Genomic DNA, 25,927 nt, shown 5'->3' with positions numbered 1-25,927 from the left:
TTTTTTTTAATTTTTTTAATTTTTAAGTTATTACTCCCATTATTTTCATTTTTATAACCTACTATTACCTTATTGAAAAAAAACCTTATTTTTAAAGCAAATTTCATATATATTTTTATAATTCTTATGATTGATTTTCTTTTGTATTTTTAATATTACATGTTTGTGAGTCTAACCTCTACTCTAGATTTTTAATCTTTGCTTTTTGGTATTTGTTATCAATTTTGTACCTTTAAGAATCTAATCTTCAGTACCCATTTTTGCTTAGGGGTGTGATTACCTGGACCTCACAGTGGCTCAGATCATGAACTCCTTATTGCAAAATTCAGACTTAAATTGAAGAAAGTAGAGAAAACCTCTAGACCATTCAGGTATGACCTAAGTCAAATCCCTAATGATTATATAGTGGAAGGGAGAAATACATTTAAGGGACTAGATCTGATAAACAGACTGCCTGATGAACCATGGACATAGGTTCATGACATTGCTCAGGAGACAGGGATCAAGACCATCTGCAACAAAAAGAAATGCAAAAAAGCAAAATGGCTGTCTGAGGAGGCCTTACAAATAGCTGTGAAAAGAAGAGAAGGGAAAAGCAAAGGAGAAAAGGAAAGATATAAGCATCTGAATGCAGAGTTCCAAAGAATAGCAAGGAGAGATAAGAAAGCCTTCTTCAGCAATCAATGCAAAGAAATAGAGGGAAACAACAGAATGGGAAAAACTAGAGATCTCTTCAAGAAAATTAGAGATATCAAGGGAACATTTCATGAAAAGATGGGCTCGATAAAGGACAGAAATGGTACGGACCTAACAGAATCAGAAGATATTAAGAAGAGGTGGCAAGAATACACAGAAGAACTGTACAAAAAAGATGTTCACAACACAGATTATCACGATGGTGTGATCACTTACCTAGAACCACAAATTCTGCAATGTGAAGTGAAGTGGGCCTTAGGAAGCATCACTACGAACAAAGCTAAGTGGAGGTGATAGAATTCCAGTTGAGTTATTTCAAATCCTAAAAAATGATGCTATGAAAGTGCTGTACTCAATATGCCAGCAAATTTGGAAAACTGAGCAGTGGCCAAGGGACTGGAAAAGGTCAGTTTTCATTCCAGTCACAAAGAAAGGCAATGCCAAAGAATGCTCAAACTACTGCACAATTACACTCATCTCACACACTAGTAAAGTAATGCTCAAATTTCTCCAAGCCAGGCTTCAACAATACGTGAACCATGAAATTCCAGATATTCAAGCTAGTTTAGAGAAGTCAGAGATCAAATTGCCAACATCTGTTGGATCATCAAAAAAGTAAGAGAGTTCCAGAAGAACATCTATTTCTGCTTTATTGACTATGCCACAGCCTATGTGGATCACAAGAAACTGTGGAAAATTCTGAAAGAGATGGGAATACCAGACCACCTGACCTTCCTCTTGAGAAATCTGTATGCAGGTCAAGAAGCAACAGTTAGAACTGGACATGGAACAACAGACTGGTTCCAAATTGGAAAATGAGTATGTCAAGGCTGTATATTGTCACTCTGCTTATTTAACTTATATGCAGAGTACATCATGAGAAGCACTGGGCTGGAAGAAGCACAAGCTGGAATCAAGATTGCTAGGAGAAATATCAATAACCTCAGATATGCAGAGGACAACACCCTTATGGCAGAAAGTGAAGAAGAACTAAAGAGCCTCTTGGTGAAAGTGAAAGAGGAGAGTGAAAAAGTTGGCTTAAAGCTCAACATTCAGAAAACAAAGATCATGGCATCTGGTCCCATCACTTCATGGGAAATAGATGGATAAACAGTGGAAACAGTGGCAGACTTTATTTTGGGGTGCTCCAAAATAACTGTAGATGGTGACTGCAGCCATGAAATTAAAAGATGCTTACTCCTTGGAAGGAAAGTCATGACCAACCTAGACAGCATTTTAAAAAGCAGAGACATTACTTTGCCAACAAAGGTCCTTCTAGTCAAAGCTATGGTTTTTCCAGTAGTCATGTATGGATGTGAGAGTTGGACTATAAAGAAAGCTAGTGCCGAAGAATTGATGCTTTTGAATTTTGGTTTTGGAGAAGACTTTTGAGAGTCTCCTGGACTGCAAGAAGGTCCTACCAGTCCATCCTAAAGGAAATCAGTCCTGAATATTCATTGGAAGGACTGATGTTGAAGCTGAAACTCCAATACTTTGCCCACCTGATGTGAAAAACTGACTCATATGAAAAGACCCTGATGCTGGGAAAGATTGAATGCAGGAGTAGAAGGGGATGACAGAGGATGAGATGGTTAGATGGCATCACCCACTCAATGGGCATGAGTTTGAGTAACTCCAGGAGTTGGTGATGGACAGGGACGCCTGGCATGCTGCAGTCCATGGGGTTACAAAGAGTCAGACATGACTGAGTGACTGAACTGAACTGAACTGTGATTACTGGCTTGATTGCTCTCTCCCCTTTTGACTCTCCCTTTTCTCCCCAGGTCACCTCTATCTCCTACCTCCCCCTTCTCTTCTCTACCTAACTTGTGAATCTCTCTGGGTGTCCAGGCTGTGGAGAACACTTAGGGAACTGATTACTGGCTAGACTGGTCTCTCCCCTTTTGACTCCCACTCTTCTCCTCTTGGTCACTTCTATCTCCCTCCTCCGTCTTCTCATCTCCATGTAACCCTGTGAACCTCTCTGGGTGTCCCTCTCTGTGAAGAATCTTTTCACCATTAACCTAGATATTTTATTATCTGTGCTGTATGGATGGAGAAGTCTTGAGGCTACGGTAAGAGTAAGACTGAGCCAAAGGTAGAAGGCTTAAATCCAAAACTTGAGAACACCAGAAAACTCCTGACTCCAGGGAACATTAATTGAGAAGAGCTCATCCAAAAGCCTCTGTACCTACACTGAAACCAAGCTCCACCCAAGAGCCAACAAGTTCCAGAGCAAGACATACCATGCTAACTCTCCAGCAATGCAGGAACACAGCCCCGAACATTAAAATACAGACTGCTCAAAGTCACATCAAACCCACAGACACCCCAAAACTCACTATTGGTCACTTCACTGCACTCCAGAGAGAAGAGATCCAGCTCCACCCACCAGAACACAGACACAAGCTTCTCTAACCAGGAAACCTTGACAGGATGCTAGTCCTACCCTACACACAGGGAGCAACCTCCACAATAAAGAGAAACCACATTTTCAGCCTACAGAAAGGCCACCCCAAACACAGCAATCTAAACAAAATGAAAAGGCAGAGAAATATTCAGCAGGGAAAGGAACATGCTAAATGCCCACCAAACCAAACAAAAGAGGACGGGATAGGGAGTCTACCTGAAAAAGAATTCAGAATGATAGTAAAGATGATCCAAAATCTTGAAAATAAAATGGAGCTACAGATAAACAGACTAGAGACAAGGATTGAGAAGATGCAAGAAATGTTTAACAAGGACCTAGAATAAATAAATAAGAGTCAATCAATAATGAATAATGCAATAACTGAGATCAAAGGCACTCTGGAGGGAAGCAACAGCAGAATAACTGAAGCAGAAGGTAGGATAAGTGAGGTGGAAGACAGAATGGTGGAAATAAATGAAGCAGAGAGGAGAAAAGAAAAAAGAACTAAAAGAAATAAGGACAATCACAGAGACCTCTGGGACAATGTTAAACACCCCAACATTCAAATCATAGGAGTCCCAGAAGACAAAAAGAAAGGGCATGAGAAAATACTTGAGGAGATAATAGTTGAAAACTTCCCTAAAATGGAGAAGTAAATAGTCACCCAAGTCCAAGAAACCCAGAAAACTCCAAACAGGATAAACCCAAGGCGAAACACCCCAAGACACATATTAATCAAATTAATGAAGATCAAACACAAAGAGCAAATATTAAAAGCAGCAAGGGAAAAACAACAAATAACACACAAGGGGATTCCCATAAGGATAACAGCTGCTCTTTCAATAGAAGCTCTTCAGGCCAGAAGGGAATGGCAGGACATACTTTAAGTGATGAAAGAGAAAAACCTACAACCCAGATTACTATACCCAGTAAGGATCTCATTCAAATATGAAGGAGAAATCAAAAGCTTTACAGACAAGCAAAAGCTGAGAGAATCCAGCACCACCAAACCAGCTCTTCAACAAATGCTAAAGGATCTTCTCTAGACAGGAAGCACAGAAAAGGTTTATAAACTCAAATTCAAAACAACAAAGTAAATGGCAATGGGATCATACTTATCAATAAATACCTTAAATGTAAATGAGTTGAATGCCACAACCAGAAAAGACAGGCTGAATGGATACAAAAACAAGACCCCTATATATGCTGTCTACAAGAGACCCACCTCAAAACAAGGGACACATAGAGAATGAAAGTGAAGGGCTGGTAAAAGATATTCCACGCAAATAGAGACCAAAAGAAAGCAGGAGTAGCAATACTCATATCAGATAAAATAGACTTTGAAATAAAGGCCATGAAAAGAGACAAAGAAGGACACTACATAATGATCAAAGGATCAATCCAAGTTCAGTTCAGTTCAGTTGCTCAGTCGTGTCTGACTCTTTGCAACCCCATGAATCACAGCATGCCAGGCCTCCCTGTCCATCATCAACTCCTGGAGTTCACTCAAACTCATGTCCATCGAGTCGGTGATGCCATCCAGCCATTTCATCCTCTGTCATCCCCTTCTCCTCCTGCCCCCAATCCCTCACAGCATCAGGATTTTTTTCCAATGAGTCAACTCTTTGCATGAGGTGGCCAAAGTACTGGAGTTTCAGCTTTAGCATCAGTCCTTCCAATGAACACCCAGGACTGATATCCTTTAGGATGGACTGGTTGGACCTCCCTGCAAGGGACTCTCAAGAGTCTTCTCCAACACCACAGTTCAAAAGCATCAGTTCTTCGGCGCTTGGCTTTCTTCACAGTCCAACTCTCACATCCATACATGACCACAGGAAAAACCATAGTCTCTACTAGACGGACCTTTGTTGGCAAAGTAATATCTCTGCTTTTCAATATGCTATCTCGGTTGGTCATAATTTTCCTTCCAAGGAGTAACTGTCTTTTAATTTCATGGCTGCAATCACCATCTGCAGTGATTTTGGAGCCCAAAAAAATAAAGTCTGACACTATTTCCACTGTTTCTCCATCTATTTGCCATGAAGTGATGGGACCAGATGCCATGATCTTCATTTTCTGAATGTTGAGCTTCAAGCCAACTTTTTCACTCTCCTTTTTCACTTTCACCAAGAGGCTCTTTAGTTCCTCTTCACTTTCTGCTGTAAGGGTGGTGTCATCTGCATATCTGAGGTTATAGATATTTCTCCCGGCAATCTTGATTCCAGCTTGTGCTTCTTTCAGCCCAGCGTCCCTCATGATGTACTTTGCATATAAGTTAAATAAGCAGAGTGACAATATACAGCCTTGACGTGCTCCTTTTCCTATTTGTAACCAGTCTGTTGTTCCATGTCCAGTTCTAACTGTTGCTTCTTGACCTGCATACAGATTTCTCAAGAGGCAGGTCAGGTGGTCTGGTATTCCCATCTCTTAAAAAATTTTCCACAGTTTATTGTGATCCACATAGTCAAAGGCTGTGGCATAGTCAATAAAGCAGGAATAGATGTTTTTCTGGAATTCTCTTGCTTTTTTGATGATCCAGCAGATGTTGGCAATTTGATCTCTGGTTCCTCTGCCTTTTCTAAAACCAAGAAGAAGGTAGAACAATTTTAAATATATATACATTCAACATAGATGCACCACAATATGTAAGGCAAATGCTAACAAGTATGAAAGGGGAAATTAACAGTAACACAATAATAGTGGGAGAATTTAATACCCCACTCACACATATGGATAGATCAACCAAAGAGAAAATTAGCAAGGAAACACAAATTTTAAATGATACAATCAACCAGCTAGACCTAATTGGTATCTATAGGACATTTCACCCCCGAACATTGAATTTCACCTTTGTCTCAAGTACACACGGAAGATTCTCCAGGACAGATCACATTCTGGGCCATAAATCTAGCTTTGGTAAATTTTTAAAAATTGAAATCATTTCAAGCATCTTTTCTGATCACAATGCAGTAAGCTTAGATGTCAACTACAGGAAAAAAAACTATTAAAAATACAAACATATGGAGGCTAAACAACATGCTTCTGAATAACCAACAAATCACAAAAGAAATAAAAATATGCATAGAAACAAATGAAAATGAAAACACAACAACCCAAAACCTATGAGATTCAGTAAAAGCAGTGCAATACAAGCTTATCTCAAGAAACAAGAGAGAAATCAAATAAATAACCTAACTTTACACCTAAAGCAACTAGAAAAAGAACAATGAAGCACCCCAGGGTTAGTAGAAGGAAAGAAAAGTAACAAAGGAGAGTACAGCAAAAAGCAACAAAACTAAAAGTTGGTTCTTTGAGAAGATAGATAAAATAGACAAACCATTAGCCAGACTCATCAAGAAACAAAGGGAGAAGATTCAAATCAACAAAATTAGAAATGAAAATGGAGAAATCACAACAGACAATACAGAAACACAAAGGATCATAAGAGACTACAATCAGCAACTTTATGACAATAAAATGGACAACTTAGAAGAAATGGACAAATTCTTAGAAAAGTATAACTTTCCAAAACTGAACCAGGAAGAAATAGAAAATCTTAACAGACTCATCACAAGCACAGAAATTGAAACTGTAACCAAAAATCTTCCAATAAACAAAAGCCCAACACCAGATGGCTTCACAGGTGAATTCTACCAAAAACTCAGAGAAGAGCTAACACCTATCCTACTCAAACTCTTCCAGAAAATTGCAGAGGAAGGTAAACTGCCAAACTCATTCTATGAGGCCACCATCACCCTAATACCAAAACCAAAGAGGCCACAAAAAAGAAAACTACAGGCCAATATCACTGATGAACATAGTTGCAAAAATCCTCAACAAAATTCTAACAAACAGAATCCAACAATATATTAAAAAGATCATATATCATGACCAAGTGGGCTTTATCCCAGGGATGCAAGGATTCTTCAATACTCACAAATCAATCAATGTGATACACCACATTAACAAATTGAAAGATAAGAACCATAAGATTATCTCAATAGATGCAGAGAAAGCCTTTGACAAAATTCAACATCCATTTTTAATCAAAAACCCACCAGAAAGCAGGCATAGAAGGAACATACCTCAACATAATAAAAGACATATATGATAAATCCACAGCAAACATTATCCTAAATAGTGAAAAATTGAAAGCATTTCCCCTGAAGTCAGGAACAAGACAAGGGTGCCCACTCTCACCACTACTATTCAACATAGTTTTGGAAGTTTTAGCCACAGAAATCAGAGAATAAAAAGAATTAAAAGGAATTCAGATTGGAAAAGAAGAAGTTAAACACTCACTGTTTGCAGATGACATGATCCTCTACATAGAAAACCCTAAAGACACCACCAGAAAATTACTAGAGCTAATCAACGAATATAGCAGAGTTGCAGAGTATAAAATTAACACACAGAAATCCTTTTCATACCTATACACTAACAATGAGAAAACAGTATGGTTTTCTCATTGTTAAGATAAATTAAGGAAACAATTCCATTCACCATTGCAAAAAAAAAAAAAAACGAATAAAATACTTAGGAATATATCTACCTAAAGAAACAAAATATCTGTATATAGAAAACTATAAAACACTGATGAAAGAAATCAAACATGACACAAGTAGATGGAGAAATATACCATGTTCACAAATTGGAAGAATCAATATAGTGAAAATTAGTATACTACCCAAAGCAATCTATAGATTCAATGCAATCCCTATGAAGCTGCTGCTGCTACTGCTAAGTCGCTTCAGTCGTGTCCAACTCTGTGCAACCCCATAGACGGAAGCCCAGCAGGCTCTCCCATCCCTGGGATTCTCCAGGCAAGAACACTACAGTGGGTTGCCATTTCCTTCTCCAATGCTTGAAGGTGAAAAGAGAAAGTGAAGTTGCTCAGTCGTGTCTGGCTCTTAGCGACCCCATGGACTGTAGCCTACCAGGCTTCTCCGTCCATGGGATTTTCCAGGTAAGAGTACTGGAGTGGGATGCCATTGCCTTCTCCCCTATGAAGCTACCAACTATATTTTTCACAGAACTAGAACAAATAATTTCACAATTTGTATGGAAACACAAAAAACCTCAAATAGCCAAAGCAATCTTGAGAAAGTATGGAACTGGAAAAATCAACCTACCTGACTTCTGGCTATACTACAAAGCTACATTCATCAAGACAGCATGGTACTGGCACAAAGACAGAAATATACATCAATGGAACAAAATAGAAAGCCCAAAAATAAACCCATGCACCTATAGACACCTTATCTTTGACAAAGGAGGCAAGAATATACAATGGAGAAAATACAATCTCTTTAACAAGTGGTGCTAGGAAAACTGGTCAGCCAGTTTTGTAAAAGAATGAGGATAGAACACTTTTTAACACCATACACAAAAATAAACTCAAAATGGATTAAAGATCTAAATGTAAGACCAGAAACTATAAAAGTCCTAGAGGAGAACATAGGCAAAACACTCTCTGACATCCATCACAGCAGGATCCTCTATGACCCATCTCCCAGAGTAATGGAAATAAAAGCAAAAATAAACAAATGAGACCTAATTAAACTTAAAAGCCTTTGCACACTGAAGGAAACTATAAGCAAGGTGAAGAGACAGCCTTCAGAATGGGAGAAAATAATAGTAAATGAAGCAACTGACAAAGAACTAATCTCAAAAATATACAAGCAACTCCTGCAGCTCAATTCCAGAAAAATAAATGACCCAAATTGAAAAATGGGCCAAAGAACTAAACAGACTTTCTCCAAAGAAGACATACAGATGGCTAACAAACACATGAAAAGATGCTCAACATTACTCATTATCAGAGAAACACAAATCAAAACCACAATAAGGTACCATCTCATGCCAGTCAGAATGGCTGCTCTCCAAAAGTCTACAAACAATAAATGCTGGAGAGGGTGTGGACAAAAGGGAACCCTCTTACATTGTTGGTGGGAATGCAAACTAGTACAACCACTATGGAGAACAGTGTGGAGATTCCTTAAAACACTGGAAATAGAACTGCCATATGACCCAGCAATTCCACTGCTGGGCATACACACCAAGGAAACCAGAATTGAAAGAGACATGTGTACCCCATGTTCATTGCAGCACTGTTTACAATAGCTAGGTCATGGAAGCAACCTAGATGTCCATCAGCAGACGAATGGATAAGAAAGCTGTGGTACATATACACAGTGGGATGTTACTCAGTCATTAAAAAGAATGCATTTGAATCAGTTCTAATGAGGTGGATGAAACTGGAGACTATCATACAGAGTGAAATAAGTCAAAGGAAAAACACCAATACAGTATATTAACACATATATATGGAATTTAGAAAGATGGTAATGATGACCCTATATGCAAGACAGCAAAAGAGACACAGAGATAAAGAACAGACTTTTGGGACTCTGTGGGAGAAGGCGAGGGTGGGATGATTTGAGAGAATAACATTAAAACATGTATATTACCATATATGAAATAGATCGCCAGTCCAGGTTCAATGCATGAGACAGGGTGCTCAGGGCCCGTGCACTGGGATGACCCTAAGGGATGGGATGGGGATGGAGGTGGGAGGCGGGGTTCAGGATGGGGGACACATGTACACCCATGGCTGATTCATGTTAATGTATGGCAAAAACCACTACAATATTGTAATTAGCCTCCAATTAAAATAAATAAATTATTATTTTAAAGATATTCATACTATTCATGAAAACATATAGTGTGATTTGAAGTGATCTTGGACTCAGTTCAGTTCAGTCACTCAGTATACCCAACTCTTTGCAACCCCATGGACTACAGCACACTAGGCTTCCCTTTCCATCACTAACTCCTGAACCTTGCTCAAACTCATATCCATCAAGTCAGTGATGCCATCCAACCATCTCATCGTCTGTTATCCCCCGCTCCTGCTTCCTTAAATGTTTCCCAGCATCAGGGTCTTTTCCAGTGAGTCAGTTTTTCAATCAGGTGGCCAAAGTATTGTAGTTTCAGCTTCAACATCAGTCCTTCCAACGAACATTCAGGATCTCCTCGCTGTCCAAGGGACTCTCAAAAGTCTTCTCCAACACCACAGTTCAAAAGCATCAGTTCTTTGGAGCTCGGCTTTCGTTATAGTCCAACTCTCACATCCATACGTGACTACTGGAAAAACCATAGCACTGACTAGAAGAATTTTTGTTGGCAAAGTAATGTCTCTGCTTTTTAATACATTGTCTAGGTTGGTCATGGCTTTTCTTCCAAGGAGCAAGTGTCTTTTCATTTCATGGCTGCAGTCACCATTTGCAGTGATTTTGGAGCCAAAAAAAATAAAGTCAGCCACTGTTTCCACTGTTTACCCATCTATTTGCCATGAAGTGATGGGACCAGATGCCATGATCTCAGTTTTCTGAATGGTGAGTTTTAAAACAACTTTTTCACTCTCCTCTTTCACTTTCATCAAGAGGCTCTTTAGTTCTTCTTTGCAATCTGCCATAAGGGTGGTGTCATCTGCATAACTGAGGTTATTGATATTTCTCCCAGCAATCTTGATTCCAGCTTATGCTTCATCCAGCCTGGCATTTAGCATGATGTACTCTGCATATAAGTTAAATAATCAGGGTGACAATATACAGCCTTGATGTACTCCTTTCTTGATTTGTAACCAGTCTGTTGTTCCATGTCCAGTTCTAACTGTTGCTTCTTGACCTGCATACAGATTTCTCAGGAGGCAGGTCAGGTGGTCTGGTATTCCCATCTCTTTCAGAATTTTCCACAGTTTCTTGTGAGCCACACAGTCAAAGGCTTTGGTGTAGTCAATAAAGCAGATGTTTTTCTGGAACTCTCTTACTTTTTCAGTGATCCAGTGAATGTTGGCAATTTGATCTCTGGTTCCTCTGCCTTTTCCAAATCCAACTTGAACATCGGGAATTTCACAGTTCACATACTGTTGAAGCCTGGCTTGGAGGATTTTAGCATTACTTTGCTAGCATGTGAGGTGAGTGCAATTGTGCAGTAGTTTGAGCATTCTTTGGCATTGCCTTTCTTTGGGACTGGAATGAAAACTGACCTTTTCCAGTCCTGTTGCCACTGCTGAGTATTCCAAATTTGCTGGCATATTAAGTGCAGCACTTTCACAGCATCATCTTTTAGGATCTGAAATAGCTCAATTGGAATTCCATCACCTCCACTAGCTTTGTTTGTAGTGATGCTTCCTAAGGCCCACTTGACTTTGCATTCCAGGGTGTCTGGCTCTAGGTGAGTGATCACACCACCGTGATTATCTGGACTTCTATGTATTCTTGCCACCTCTTCTTAACATATTTTGCTTCTTTTAGATCCATACAATTTCTGTCCTTTATTGAGCCCATCTGTGCATGAAATGTCCCCTTGGTATCTCTAATTTTCTTGAAGAGATCTCTAGTCTTTCCCATTCTATTGTTTTCCTCTATTTCTTTGCATTGCTCACTGAGGAAGGCTTTCTTATCTCTCCTTGCTATTCTTTGGAATTCTGCATTCAAAGTTCAAAGGGTATATTTTTCCTTTTCTCCTTTGCCTTTAGCTTTTCTTCTTTTCTCAGCTATTTGTAAGGACTCCTCAGACAATCATCTTGCTTTTTGGCAGTTCTTTTTCTTGGGGATAGTCTTGATCACTGTTACACTGTACAGTGTTACGAACCTCCATCCATAGTTCTTCAGGCACTCTATCAGATCTAATCCCTTGAATCTATTTGTCACTTCCACTGTATAATCATAAGGGATTTTATTTAGGTCATACCTGAATGGTCTAGAGGTTTTCCCTACTTTCTTCAATTTAAGTCTGAATTTTGCAATACGGAGTTCATGATCTGAGCCACAGTCAGTTCCTGGTCTGCTCCTGGTAGACCAATTCATAGTCAGCTCCTGGTCCTGATTCATACTACTCATGAAAACATATAGTGTGATTTGAAGTGGTCTTGGATTAGCTATAAATATATATTTGTAAACTCTAGGGCAACCACTCGGAGAAGGCAATGGCACCCCACTCCAGTACTCTTGCCTGGAAAATCCCATGGATGGAGGAGTCTGGTAGGCTGCAGTCCATGGGGTTGCTAAGAGTCGGACACGACTGAGCGACTTCACTTTCACTTTTCACTTTCACGCATTGCAGAAGGAAATGGCAACCCACTCCAGTGTTCTTGCCTGGAGAATCCTGGGGACAGGGGAACCTGGTGGGCTGCCATCTATGGGGTCGCACAGAGTCGGACACGACTGAAGTGACTTAGCAGTAGCAGTAGGGCAACCACTAAAATATTTTTAAGTGTCACAGATATGCTTTAAAAAAAAAAACAGAGAAATAGAATGAGTTTCTCAATTGAATGTTCACTTGAAGCCACAAAAGACAGAAAATGAGTAAAATACAAATATAAGAATAAAGAATAAGAGTAACAAAAACAGTAGCAAATACAGTAGATATTAATCTGATTATATCAATAACCACTTTGAACATCATGATTTTTTAAAAAAACAGTTAAACAACAGAGATTGTCAGAGTGAATCCAAAAATAAGACCCAACTATATGTTGTTTGGGCTTCCCAGGTGGCACTAGTGGTAAAGGACCGACCTGCCAATGTAGGAGATGTAAGAGATGCGGGTTTGATTCTGGGTCAGGAAGATCCCCTGTAAGAGGACATGGGAACCCACTCCAGTATTCTTGCCTGGAGAATCCCATGGACAGACAAGCCTGGTAGGCTATAGTCCATGGGGTCACATAGAGATAGACATGACTGAAGCGACTTAGTACACACACACATATGTTGTCCACAAGAAAACCAGTTTAAAAGTAAATATAAACATAAATTAAAAGTAAATTGATGGAGAAAATATAGGCTGCTAACACTAATCTAAAGAAAACAGGAATAGTTGTATTAATTTCAAACAGCTGCTGCTACTGCTGTTAAGTCGCTTCAGTCATGTCCAACTCTGTGTGACCCCATAGACGGCAGCCCACCAGGCTCCCCCGTCCCTGGGATTCTCCAGGCAAGAATACTGGAGTGGGTTGCCATTTCCTTCTCCAATGCATGAAGGTGAAAAGTGAAAGTGAAGTCGCTCAGTCCTGTCCGACTCTTAGCAGCCCCATAGACTGCAGCCTACTAGGCTCCTCCATCCATGGGATTTTCCAGGCAAGAGTACTGGAGTGGGGTGCCGTTGCCTTCTCCCGAAGGGAGGCTGCCGAGGACTAAATTTCAAACAGAGCACATGTCAAACAGGAAAGGCTATCAGAAATAGAGCATTTCTTAATAATAAAAGGGTCAATTCCCCAAGAAGACATGATAATCCTTAATGTTATGATAGATAGTGATAATCCTAACAGAGCATCAAACTATAGAAGGTAAAACTGATAGAACTGCAGGGAGAAAGAGATATATCCACTACCATAGTGGAGGCTTCAACACTTCTCTCTCAGAAATGGACAGATCCCATGGGCAGAAAATCAGTAAGGACATAGGTGAACCCAATAACACTACTGATCAATAGTTTATAATACACATCAATAGATTATTTCATACAACAACAGCAGAATACATACTCTTCCTGCACTCACACAGGATAGTTACCAGGACAGACCTCAGTCTGGGCCATAAAACACACCTAACAAACTTAGAACAGAAGTCATACATCGTCTGCTCTCAGACCACAGTGGAATTAAAACTAGAAATCAATAACAGAAAGATAACTAGAAAATCCCACAACATATGGAGATTCTAAATAACACACTTCTAAATAACACATGGGTCAAAGAACTCTCAGGAGAAATTTTTAAATGTTCTGAACTAAGTGAAAATGAAAATACAACTTATCAAAATTTGTGGGATGCAGAAAGAAGTAATGCTTTTATAGCACTGAATGCATACATTAGAGAAAAAAAGATCTAAAATTAATCATCTAAGTTTTGGAAACTAGAAAAAGAAGAACAAATTAAATCCAAAGGAAGCAATAAGAAAAGAAATAAGACTTAGAGCAGAAACCAATGAAACTGAAAACAGTAAATCAATAGAAAAAAATAAATCAATGAAACCAAAAGCTGGTTCTTTGAAAAGATCAATAAAATTGATAAGCCTCAATCCAGGCTAACTAAGCAAAAAAAGAGAGAGGATACAAGTTACAAATAGAAATGAAACAGGGAGAACCACTATAAATCCTGTGGAAGTTTTAAATGATAATAAAAGAATATCATGGAAAATTCTATTTCCACAAATTTGATAACCTAGATGAAGTGAAACAATTCCTTGAAAAACACAATCTGCCCAAACTCTCACAAGAAGAAGCAGAATTTCAGCTTTGTAAGATGAAAGAGTTCTAGAGATATGTTGTACAACAGTGTGAATATACTTACCAAACTGTACATTTTCAAATGCTTAGAACAGTAAATTTAATGTTATGTATTTGTTACCACAATAATATATATATATGCATATTATATTGATACATATGTATGTATATATATCAATCCCTGGGTCGGGAAGATCCCCTGGAGAAGTAAATGACAATCCAGTATTCTTGCCTGAAGAATCCCATGGAAAGAAGAGCTTGGCAGGCTATAGTCCATAAGGTCACACAGAGTGAGACACAACTGAAGCAACTTAGCACACACACAACAATTACCGTAAGGAAGGCAAGGGAAACCAGTATGTATTTGCAGAATATGCCTCCTTTGAGCAATTTTACAATTAAAATGAGAGATGAAGAAGCAGACGTGACCTCTGCATCATTACTAACAGTGGGTAGGACAGGGCACCTGGGGAATGTCTCCCCTACCAGGTGAAGGGTGGGCTGATGAGGAAGAGTGTTGAGAAGAATACTCAAAAGTGTTAAGGGAAAGGCTTATGAACGGTGAGAACAAGGCTCACGTGAGCCTTCACTTTTCAGCAAACAGAACTATTCATATCTTTTCAAAAATATTTTAACTTCAGAAATTTAACAAATAGTTCATTACCATATTTAAAAACCACAAAGGAATCATCAATCTCTGCAAATTTTTCAGCAACTCATGCTTCCTATTAAGTTACACAAGTTATTATGTGAAAAGTGTTAATCCCTCAGTCATGTCCAACTCTTTGAGGCCCATGGACTGGAACCCACCAAACATCTCTGTCCACAGAATTTTCCAGGCAAGAATACTGGAGTGAGTTGCCATTCTCCATCTCTCCAGGGGATCCTTTTGACCCAGGGATCAAACCCAGGTCTCCCACATTGCAGACAGATTCTTCACTGTCTGACCACCAGGGAAGCCCAACTTATTATATACCTAAATATAGTATTAGCTTCTATGACATTGTGGAGCTCTTCTTTAATGTCACATAATACTTATTATCATTTATTTCTTTAGAAAATTAAGATATCATATTTTTTGTGCTCTTTATTTTTATTTTTTTTTTACTTTACAATACTGTATTGGTTTTGCCATACATTGACATGAATCCACCACAGGTATACATGAGTTCCCAATCCTGAACCCCCTTCCCACCACCCTCCCCATATCATCTCTCTGGGTCATCCCAGTGCACCAGCCCCAAGCACCCTGTATCCTGTATCAAACCTAGACTGGCGATTCATTTCTTACATGATAGTATACATGTTTCAATGCCATTCTCCCAAATCATTCCACCCTCTCCCTCTCCCACAGCATATTTTTAATAGACAATGTTCTGAACTGGAGAAAAATCTGTTTTTATCAATTGCCCATCTAATAATTCCCTTTTCCTGTTCTCCTCCAAAGCAGAAGCCAACAGACACAAAAGCAAACATATATTATGGACAGAATCACCCTGAATTCATGTGGCCATGAGCAGTGACTGTCAAACTCTAAACACATCCTATTTCTCATCCACATTTACACAAGTCCTGATCACACCCCTGCTTTTGGCCAAATGTTCAGAAAGTTATTGAGCCGTCCTGTTTTCATTTTCAAATCAAATAGATAAATTTTCAAAAATAAGGCTGAGCCTGATAAGCAAAGCATACATTGACTTGTATGTTTTCAGCCCAGGAATAACTTCATTGGACATTCAATTCTCTCATGACCTTCTAAGAATAAATTTTCTTTTTTTGATTAAGAGGCATTTCAGCTGACCTTCCTACAGGCTTAACTGTTGACAAGAACATATTCCTGAATGCCAGTACATGAAACAACTAAAAAATATTTAGATGCAGCTGTCATTCCTGCAGAGGCAATTTGTGAGAAGTAAGCAGTTTCTTAATCATTCACTTATTTATTTATTCGACATGTGTTGAGTTTCCCTGTCCTTCAACATTTAGGCAAGCAAGCGTTATTCGTGCTACCTGGAGTGGATCTACCCTACCTGGAAGGATGGGCTGCCCCTTGTTCAAAACAGGAAATTCTCGACAGATTTCCCCATCCTCTTGATCTCGTGCCAACCATCGTTGAACAGGTATGTGAAACTGTCTTCCAGCATTCAGGTCCCACAATTTTATCTATAACAGGAACAGCATGACTTCTAAAGAACGTAATACATTATCAAAGAGTCAAATACAATTTTGTGTCCAAGCCTGACACTGAAGAAGGCTTTCACCTTTCTTTTAGTAAAAGCTGTTGAACACTTGACAAGAAAAGTGCTAATTTCTTCTATTGCTATCTCAAGTACAATGGCATTTCTTTTCTCTAATTTGAAATTTTTCAATTTCTTATTTCTCTATTCTGAAATGCCAAACATGCCAATTTCCTCCTAAATTTTCTAAGAGTCATCCATATTTTCCTATTTGGAAAGATAATTACAGTTTTTAAAAATCTATTACTTCCTTGTTCCAACCTCTTAGTAATGACTTTTTTTTTATTTTAAAGTGATTTTCTAAAACACTAACATGAGCTTAGATTTCATGCACTACAGATTCAGATCAATATAGTTCCTTCTTTGGGTTCCTAGCAATTACAGACATTCAAAGTATCATTCTTTATTTGGGTACCTATTATACAGTATTAGGGCTTCCCCAGTGGCTCAGATGGTAACGACTCTGCCTGCAATACAAGAGACCCAAGTTCAGCCCCTGGTTCAGGAAGATCCCCTGGAGAACGGAATGACTACTTATGCGAGTGTTCTTGCCTGGAGAATTCCATGAACAGAGGAGCCTGGCAGGCTACAGTCAATGAGATAGTAAACAGTCAGACACAAATGAGGGACTAACACTTTCTATACCATATTTTATCTTGGACTTAAACAAAGATGTTAATAAATTCTGGTAGGAATGTCCCAAATCATTGAAAAGTAGAAATATGTTTTCTGATTCTAAAATCTAGCCTTTGATGAGTAGGTACTATTATTCTTTTAAAAGCTTCAATGAGCTCTTGTTTTATCTGTTAAATTAATCTTACCATCTTTAAAATGTCTTAAATCAGAGATTTTCAACTTTACTGTGCTTAGAAAATCACACTGTAATAAAGGTAGATTGTTGATTCCTAAACCTACTGTCTCCATGGGCCCTGGTAAACCCCAGAAACTTGCATTCATAAAATCCCATCACACTTTGAGCAAGGCTCCCCAAATACAGAATTCATTCCCTTCTGCCACCACTATTTGGTCAGGTTTTTAATTACAGTCCAAGGAAGACCATTTGAGAAATACAAAATAAATTACCATTTGAAATGCTTTATTTTGTAAACCTTCTTAAATAAACTGTAAAAAACAAGATGAAGTTCATAAAAGCAACATGATTATTTTATGGACTGTGGACATGTATCATTATTGCTATAAAGGCTCTGTGTTTTCATTCAAATCCCTTCAAGTTATAGGCGCAAGTTAGCTTACTTAAAAATTCACATTTCAAACTTCTAAACCGTACTATAAAAATTCAACAGAAAATCCTCTACCTATTATCTAGCATCTTGATTTGCTAGTTATGTAAGGGTGTTATATACTCAGGATAAGACCTTGGATCAAGAACATCTCCTCTTCACTGGTGCTGAAGGACGGGTGAGGTAAACCTCAGGCAAACATGTGGCCTTGCAGTGAGAGAGGAATCGCCATAGACAGAAAGACACTAAAAACTTTCGGCCTGACACTTTTGTTTTTCCTTGACAATACTAAATAACTTTTTCAGATCACTTAACCACTGTCTCAGCATCCAGCTTCATAATCCACATAATATTGCTTATTGGTTACTAACCAAATGAGTTAGTGATCACTTTCATAAATTAGTTTAGCTCACTAAGAGAGAAAAATAAAAGATAGTATTATTATTATCATATATAATCATTTACATAATAATGTGAATACCATACTTCAAAAGCTCTAAATAGCATAAAAAAGTATCTTATATAGAAGCCAGGCAGTAATCCTGAATTTTGAAATCTGACTTCTACACTCTGTGTTTTCATAAAGTAAATTTCATTTTTGCATTCTGCTTCAAGATCTTTTGTGTCTTTAATGTAAAAGAATGGCATTATTAATGAATATATATTTATGCTAATGAAATAAAAGATATTTACTCATCTTCCATGAATTTTTCATTAACTTTCTCATATATTATAAAACTGTAGAAGAAGTTTGCCAAGAATATCAGGGGTTTGACTGGGGTTCTTTGCCTTTTGAGAACTTGCTTAAAGATTATTTATTCTGAAATGACAAAAGATGTAGATACCATACATAAAAATGGATGACAAGTTGTGTGACTTCCAGTGTTAAAGAGGTGCATTTCTGCAGTCACTGGAATAAGTAAAATTTTTAATTCTGAACAATGTAGAAAATTTAAGCCTTCTTTTGCTCCTGAAAGTACTCAGGGAACATTATGTCACTTAGCATGAGTAGACTAAATTTGAGGGGTGGCATTCCAGTCTAGTAGATAATTATTTCAAAAAGGGAAATGAACTATTTTTACAACTCTTCTGAAGCAGGTAACATCCACCTAGTCATGTTTCCATCACTATTACAACCAGGTGGCGCTAGTGGTAAAGAACCCACCTGCCAATGCAGGAGATGTAAGAGATGTGGGTTCAGTCCCTGGTTGGGGAAGATCCCCTGGAGGAGGGCATGGCAACCTGCTCCAGCATTCTTGCCTGGAAAATCTCATCGACAAAGGAGCCTAGCAGGCTACAGACCATAGGTCGCAAAGTTGGACATGACAGAGGCGACTTAGTGCACAACCGTATCAAGAAGCAATGTGAGTTTTTACAGAGTCCCAAGGGTTTTCTTTGCAAAGAGGTGAGAGGACTGTTTAGTTGAGGTGCTTCTCTCAATTAATTAGGTGTGAAATTATTAATGGCACATGATACTGCTTGAGGAATACACTGACTAAAAGGCCCGGATTTGACTCCATCAGCTCACAGTACAAAGTCTGATTTCCAAGCAGGATTTACAAGGATCTGGCAAAGGATGGAAGTGTGGGTACCTCTTTACCTCTTTACAGTGCCAGGAAGGGGACAGCCCAGAGTTGGTGTGACCAACACGGATCTTAAAGAGCATCCCAATGTCTCCAACTGTGATCTGTAAAGGAACCACAGGAATTTCTTTCTGCGTAATTTCATAAAATCCATTTGAAAAACCTTATATCACAATATTATAAATTGATAGAATAATCAATCAACAAGATCTTAGAATTATACAAATTTACACACCTAATAACAGAGTGCCAAAATATATGAAGCAAAAACGGACAGAACTGAATGAAGAAATAGTCTACAAAAATTGTTAGAGACTATTTGAATAACTCCCCTCTTTGAATAACTATAGAACAACTAAACAGAAGATCAGTAAGGAAACAGAGGACTTGAACAACATTACACACCAACTAGATCTAACAGACAGAAGGTTCCACTCCAACAAGCAAGAATACAGAGTTTTCCTGTGGCTGATTCATGCTGCTATTTGTTAGAATCAATGCAATACTGTAAAGCAATTCTCCTTCAGTTAAAAATAAATAATTTTTAAAAATAGTAATATAGAGTTTTCTCAAATGCACATAAAATATTCTCCAAGATAGATTATATGTTATGTCACAAAGTAGGCTTTGACAATTGAGTATCTTTTCTAATTATAATGGAATGAAGCTAGAAATAAATACAAGAAAGAAAACTGGAAAATCCCCACATATGTGTAAATTAAACTACATACTCCAGCAATGAATGAGTCAAAGAAGTTGCAAGGGAAATTTTAAAATATTTTGAGATGGATGAAAATAACATACAAAAAACATAATGGAGGGGACATCCCTGGAGGTTTAGTGGTTGAGAATCTGCCTTTCAATACAGGAAACGTGGGTTTGATTCCGTGGGGGAACTAAGATGCCAGGTGCTGTTTGGCAACTAAGCCCACATGCCAAAACCACTGAGCCCACATGAGCGCTGAAACAAAAACAGTTCCGCTGCTGGTCTCCCCTGCTTCATCTTTGCTACCTCTGTCTCTCCCTATTATCTTGATCTCAGTAGGTCTAGCCAAGACCTAATCACTTGCTGACAATTTCTGTGCTTATTTGATCATTTTTCCCTTTTGACCTTGACTTTTAGGTTTATCTGTTAAAGCCTCACACAGAAAGGCACAGCCCTTGCTCCTGACAGCCATGAGTATAGAAACAACAAATGTTGGTCATCTAGTATTTCTCTCTAGCTGTTGTCTCTTACCATATTGTAGTTTTACTTATGTGCAATCTGGAGCAAAAAAATTACCACAAATTACTTTTGACTGAGCTTCTGCAAGACACATGTTGTTATGATAACAGGCACCCAATTCGACAGACTGCATTCATTCCAAAGTATTAATACCTACTAGATGCATCCCTTACGTTATCAGCTTTTACTAAGTTTTGCTACTCACAGTAAATGTGTCTTCATGACCATTCTGAAATCGGGCTCCATCTGTTCCATAAAGATATATGGGGGCTGAACTTCTATGTTGTCCATACAATATAATATAAATCTGTGAGCTGGTCCCGGCATTTGGCAAGTCACTGGTGATTATGGAAACTTTCCAGTTACCACCTATACATGCACAAACAACACAGAGACTTACAACAACTTATAAAATGGAAGACTAGGAAGAGCAGGTCATCATGAAGCTGAGAGAGTTCAAGATGGGCATAACTTACTTTTTTCCATCTCCTCCAGAAAAGTGCTATAACACAGGATTTAGAGCTGATTTTTTAAATACTCAATAAAATGACTGCCTCCTACGGTGTAACTGGGAGAATATTTCCTAGAAGATCTTTAATAAGGTTGTCATGGTTGATCATGCCTGGACTCCAAGAGTCACTATTTAAATTCTCCTAAGTTCCCAGACTTCCCTGGTGGCTCAGACAGTAAAGCGTCTGTCTACAATGCAGGAGACCTGGGTTCCATCCCTGAGTCAGGAAGATCCCCTGGAGAAGGAAATGGCAATCCACTCCAATACTACTGCCTGGAAAATCCCATGAACAGAGGAGCCTGGTAGGCTACCCATGGGGTCGAAGAGAGTCGGACACGACTGAGCGACTTCACTTCACTTCACTTCAAGTTCCCAGAAGATGGTGATTGCAACCATGAAATTAAAAGACACTTACTCCTTGGAAGGAAAGTTATGACCAACCTAGATAGAATATTCAAAAGCAGAGACATTACTTTGCCAACAAAGGTCCGTCTAGTCAAGGCTATGGTTTTTCCAGTGGTCATGTATGGATGTGAGAGTTGGACTGTGAAGAAAGCTGAGCACCGAAGAATTGATGCTTTTGAACTATGGTGTTGGAGAAGACTCTTGAGAGTCCCTTGGACTGCAAGAAGATCCAACCAATCCATCCTAACGGAGATCAGTCCTGGATGTTCATTGGAAGGACTGATGTTGAAGCTGAAACTCCAATACTTTGGCCACCTCATGTGAAGAGTTGACTCATTGGAAAAGACCCTAATGTTGGGAAGGATTGGGGGCAGGAGGAGAAGGGGACGACAAAGGATGAGATGGCTGGATAGCATCACCAACTCAATGGACATGGGTTTGTGTAGACTCTGGGAGTTGGTGATGGACAGGAAGGCCTGGCGTGCTGCGATTCATGGGGTCACAAAGAGTCGGACATGACTGAGCGACTGAACTGAACTGAACTGAACTGAAGTTCCCAGAATTTTAACAAAACATCTCCAATAGTCTTAGCTCTGACATATAATATATACAACCATAATTATATCTTTTAAGATCTTTTGAGTTTGGATGTTTATTTTCCAAAATAAAAATACATAATAATTTACATAAACATAAAAATTGGAATCAGATAATTTAAAGGAATTTCAAAAGTCACCTGATACAATTTCTTCATTTATTAAATATTACTAATTAAAGTAACTAAGTTCCACAGATGTTAAATAAATTTTGTACCACCCAGCAACAAATAAAAACAGTGCTAGACTATATACAGTTCCTGGTGAACATAACTGAGATAAACTAAATATACTGACAGTAGTATGATATTCAGTCTAATTTTGCCAGGTTTCCTTGGCGTAAACATCAAGAACTGATTAACAAGAAAACTGAAGTAATGAAAAATCAGGGAAACACACTCAAGCTTATATCAAAAAAGAGAGAAAATGAGGCAGTAAAATTCAGAACTGTAAACTTAAGTAATATTCTACTCTAGAGTGTGAATTACTCTCATCATATTTGAACTAAAGTATATTTCCTGTCTTGATCATTCAAATAACAATCAAATTCTAGATTTAAATTTTACTTATATGGTACGATAAATATATGTTAAATGAATGTCTATTTTCTTAAATCTACTTTAAAACAAGAAATTCTACTTAATTTTTCCAACAGTAAAAAGGCATGTTAGGCTACCAAATCATCTTGGTAGACAATCAGTTAGTAAATAAAAATGCTGTTTTAAAAAACTGAAAGATGGATAGACTGTCTTTAACAATGGCAGAAGCAACTAAACTGTAATTACAAACTACAGAGCTGGGAAAACCCTAGCTGTTTTCTGTAGAGTAACTAGTATGTTAGTGCTTGTTTGAATAAAATGAAAGAAAGCTCTTCAGCTTTTGCTGCCTTAGAAATGCAGCGAAGAGTTCAGGGAGATCAATACTTGCTAAATGTACAAGGACCAAATCAATAGGGAAATAAATTGCCTTTTCCAACAACTATGATAGGAAAAGATGAAAGGTATAGTAACAGAAGTAAAACTGAAAATAATGAAATATGATGTCTGTTTACCATATGTTTTTGCACCTCTTTAAATCACTAAAACCTTAACCTTAGAAGGGAGTGTTGTAAAAACTATAGTAGAATCTAAAGATCATGAACTGAGATTCATCTTTTAGTTTATAACTTCAGTCAATCAACACCCTACAAGTCACTGAGTACTACTGGGCCTCCAGGGTCATAGGGAGGAGTAGATGGAAATCGTAGAATGACGTCTTGGTCCTCTTCTAGTCCATAATTTAGATGAAGCAGGAAGGCCGACACACCAAAGAGGAAAAAAGACCAGAATGGAACACTCTTAAGGAAGGATGCTGACGAAGTGAGGTCATGTTACAGAAAAGCTAGCAAAATAAAAACTTTTTAATTTAAAAATAAATAACTGGCTCCAAAAATCAACAGAAATTAGACAAAGATGGTATAAAACCTTGTGCTAAAATCTTTGTAAAACAGAATCCAAGAGAAGAGCGAGACACGATTTCAGGAATTTATAGGGCAGCTAACTTGGCTTGCTCAGCAACATTATGGGAGGAAGAAGGTGAGTAGATAAAATTCTAAAAACCTTAATATTCATACCCTTGTTGTTACTGTTGTTGTTAAGTCACTCAGTTGTTTTCAATTCTTTGTGACCCCAAGGACTACAGCCCACCAGGCTACAAGGGATTTCCTGTCCATGGGATTTCCTAGGCAAGAATACTGGAATGGTCTGCCATTTCCTTCTCGAGGGATCATCCTGACACAGAGATCAAACCCACGTCTCCTGCATTGGCAGAAAGATTCTTTACCACTGAGCCACCAGGGAAGCCCATTCATACCCTATTAGGCCCTAGTTTGAAACAGCAGGTTGAAAGGTGAGTAGATGGGCTGGATAGAAATGGGATGCAGAGAACAGACAAATGGACAAATAGTTTGATAAAAGATTCAAATTACCAAAACATACACAAAATAACTAGAAATCTTCTAAAGCCCTTTATCTTTTAAAAAATAATAATTAAAATTGGTAGTTAACTCATTTTAACAAAGAACTACAGGCCCCAGATGGTGAATTTTCTACCAAAACTTTAAGAAACAAATAATGCCAATCCTACACAAATCCTTTGGAACAGCTCCCAACTCAGCATGTGAGATGAGCATTACTCTGATACCAAAACCAGACCAAGGTACAATTAGAAAACTACAGAGCAATAACCCTCATGAACATAATTGAAATAGTCTCAACAAAAATATTTGGAAGTGAAATCAACCACAAACTTTAGGTGGATCTCAGGAATGCAAAGATTTTTAACATTTAAAAATTAATCAGTATAATCCATTGGGCTTCCCAGGTGCCACCGTGGTTAAGAACTGGCCTGCTAGTGCAGGAGATGCAGTAGGCGTGGGTTCCATCCCTGGATGGGGAAGATCTCCTGGAGGAAGAAATGGCAACTCACTCCAGCATTCTTGCCTGGAGAATCCCATGGACAGAGGAGCCTGGCGGGCTGCAGTCCATGGGGTTGAGAAAAGTCGAATATGACTGAGCGACTGAGCATACCTCAAGTCTGTGTATGGTTTCACAGGACTTTGGACCCAAGGGAGATCACAGCCAGTGTCTCACCCATACCTGACTTACATGTTATCAAAGATGGGATTCCACACTTTTTGAGATGACTATATGATATTATATGATAAAGGATATTTTGGACTTAAAGTTGATGCTGGAATGATTAAGACTTTGGGGAATGCTGGGATGTGATAAATACATTTCGCAATAATTTTCTAAGACAGGAAAACTATTGTGAGTTAAGTCCCCAGAAAGCCGTGTTCAAACTCTCATTCCTGAGCCCTGTGCATGTGACCTTACGTGGGGACACGATTGCTGTGGATGTGATTAGCTAAGGTAAAGTCACACTTGAGTGGTGCTGGTGTCCTTTAAAAAGAGAAGAGACAGAGACAGAAGAAAGACTGTCAACAGAGATTGGAAATACACAGCTGCAAGCCAAAGAATTCAGACTTGCAGCAACAAGGCAGAATAAATTTCATTTTTTCCTTTTTTTAAACTGGTAGGTTGAAGATCATGGCAACTGGTCCCATCACTTCATGGGAAATAGATGGGGCAACAGTGGAAACAGTGTCAGACTTTATCTTTTTGGGCTCCATAATCACTGCAGATGGTGACTGCAGCCATGAAATTAAAGACGCTTACTCTTTGGAAGAAAAGTTATGACCAACCGAGATAGCATATTCAAAAGCAGAGACATTACTTTGCCAACTAAGGTCCGTCTAGTCAAGGCTATCATTTTTCCACTGGTCATGTATGGATGTGAGTTGTACTGTGAAGAAAACTGAGCACCGAAGAATTGATGCTTTTGAACTGTGGTGTTGGAGAAGACTCTTGAGAGTCCCTTGGACTGCAAGGAGATTCAACCAGTCCATCCTAAAGGAGATCAGCCCTGGGAGTTCTTTGGAAGGAATGATGCTAAGGCTGAAACTCCAGTACTTTGGCCACCTCACGCAAAGAGTTGACTCATTGGAAAAGGCTCTGATGCTGGGAGGGATTGGGGACAGGAGGAGAAGGGGACGACAGAGGATGAGATGGCTGATGGCATCACTGACTCAATGGACATGAGTTTGAGTGAACTCTGGGAGTTGGTGATGGACAGGGAGGCCTGGCGTGCTGTGATTCATGGGGTCACAGAGTCGGACACGACTGAGCAAC

At 38.7% G+C, this 25,927-nt stretch overlaps 1 protein-coding gene across 1 annotated transcript in view; it reads right to left on the bottom strand.

The window, feature by feature from the left end:
* LOC120878581 overlaps window positions 1–25,927 on the bottom strand; it is a 145,882-nt gene that overhangs the window by 68,481 nt on the left and 51,474 nt on the right. Inside the window, exons 4-6 of the mRNA XM_040261230.1 lie at window positions 20,890–21,053; window positions 19,477–19,563; window positions 16,429–16,561 (exon numbers count right to left, since the gene is read on the bottom strand). Coding sequence (XP_040117164.1) covers window positions 16,429–16,561; window positions 19,477–19,563; window positions 20,890–21,053 — 384 coding nt within the window. The remainder of the gene's footprint in view (window positions 1–16,428; window positions 16,562–19,476; window positions 19,564–20,889; window positions 21,054–25,927) is intronic.

The sequence above is a fragment of the Oryx dammah genome, unplaced genomic scaffold (genome assembly GCF_014754425.2).
Source record: "Oryx dammah isolate SB20612 unplaced genomic scaffold, SCBI_Odam_1.1 HiC_scaffold_19, whole genome shotgun sequence".
NCBI classification, from domain to species: Eukaryota; Metazoa; Chordata; class Mammalia; order Artiodactyla; family Bovidae; genus Oryx; species Oryx dammah.
This window is presented reverse-complemented; position numbering and strand designations above follow the sequence as displayed.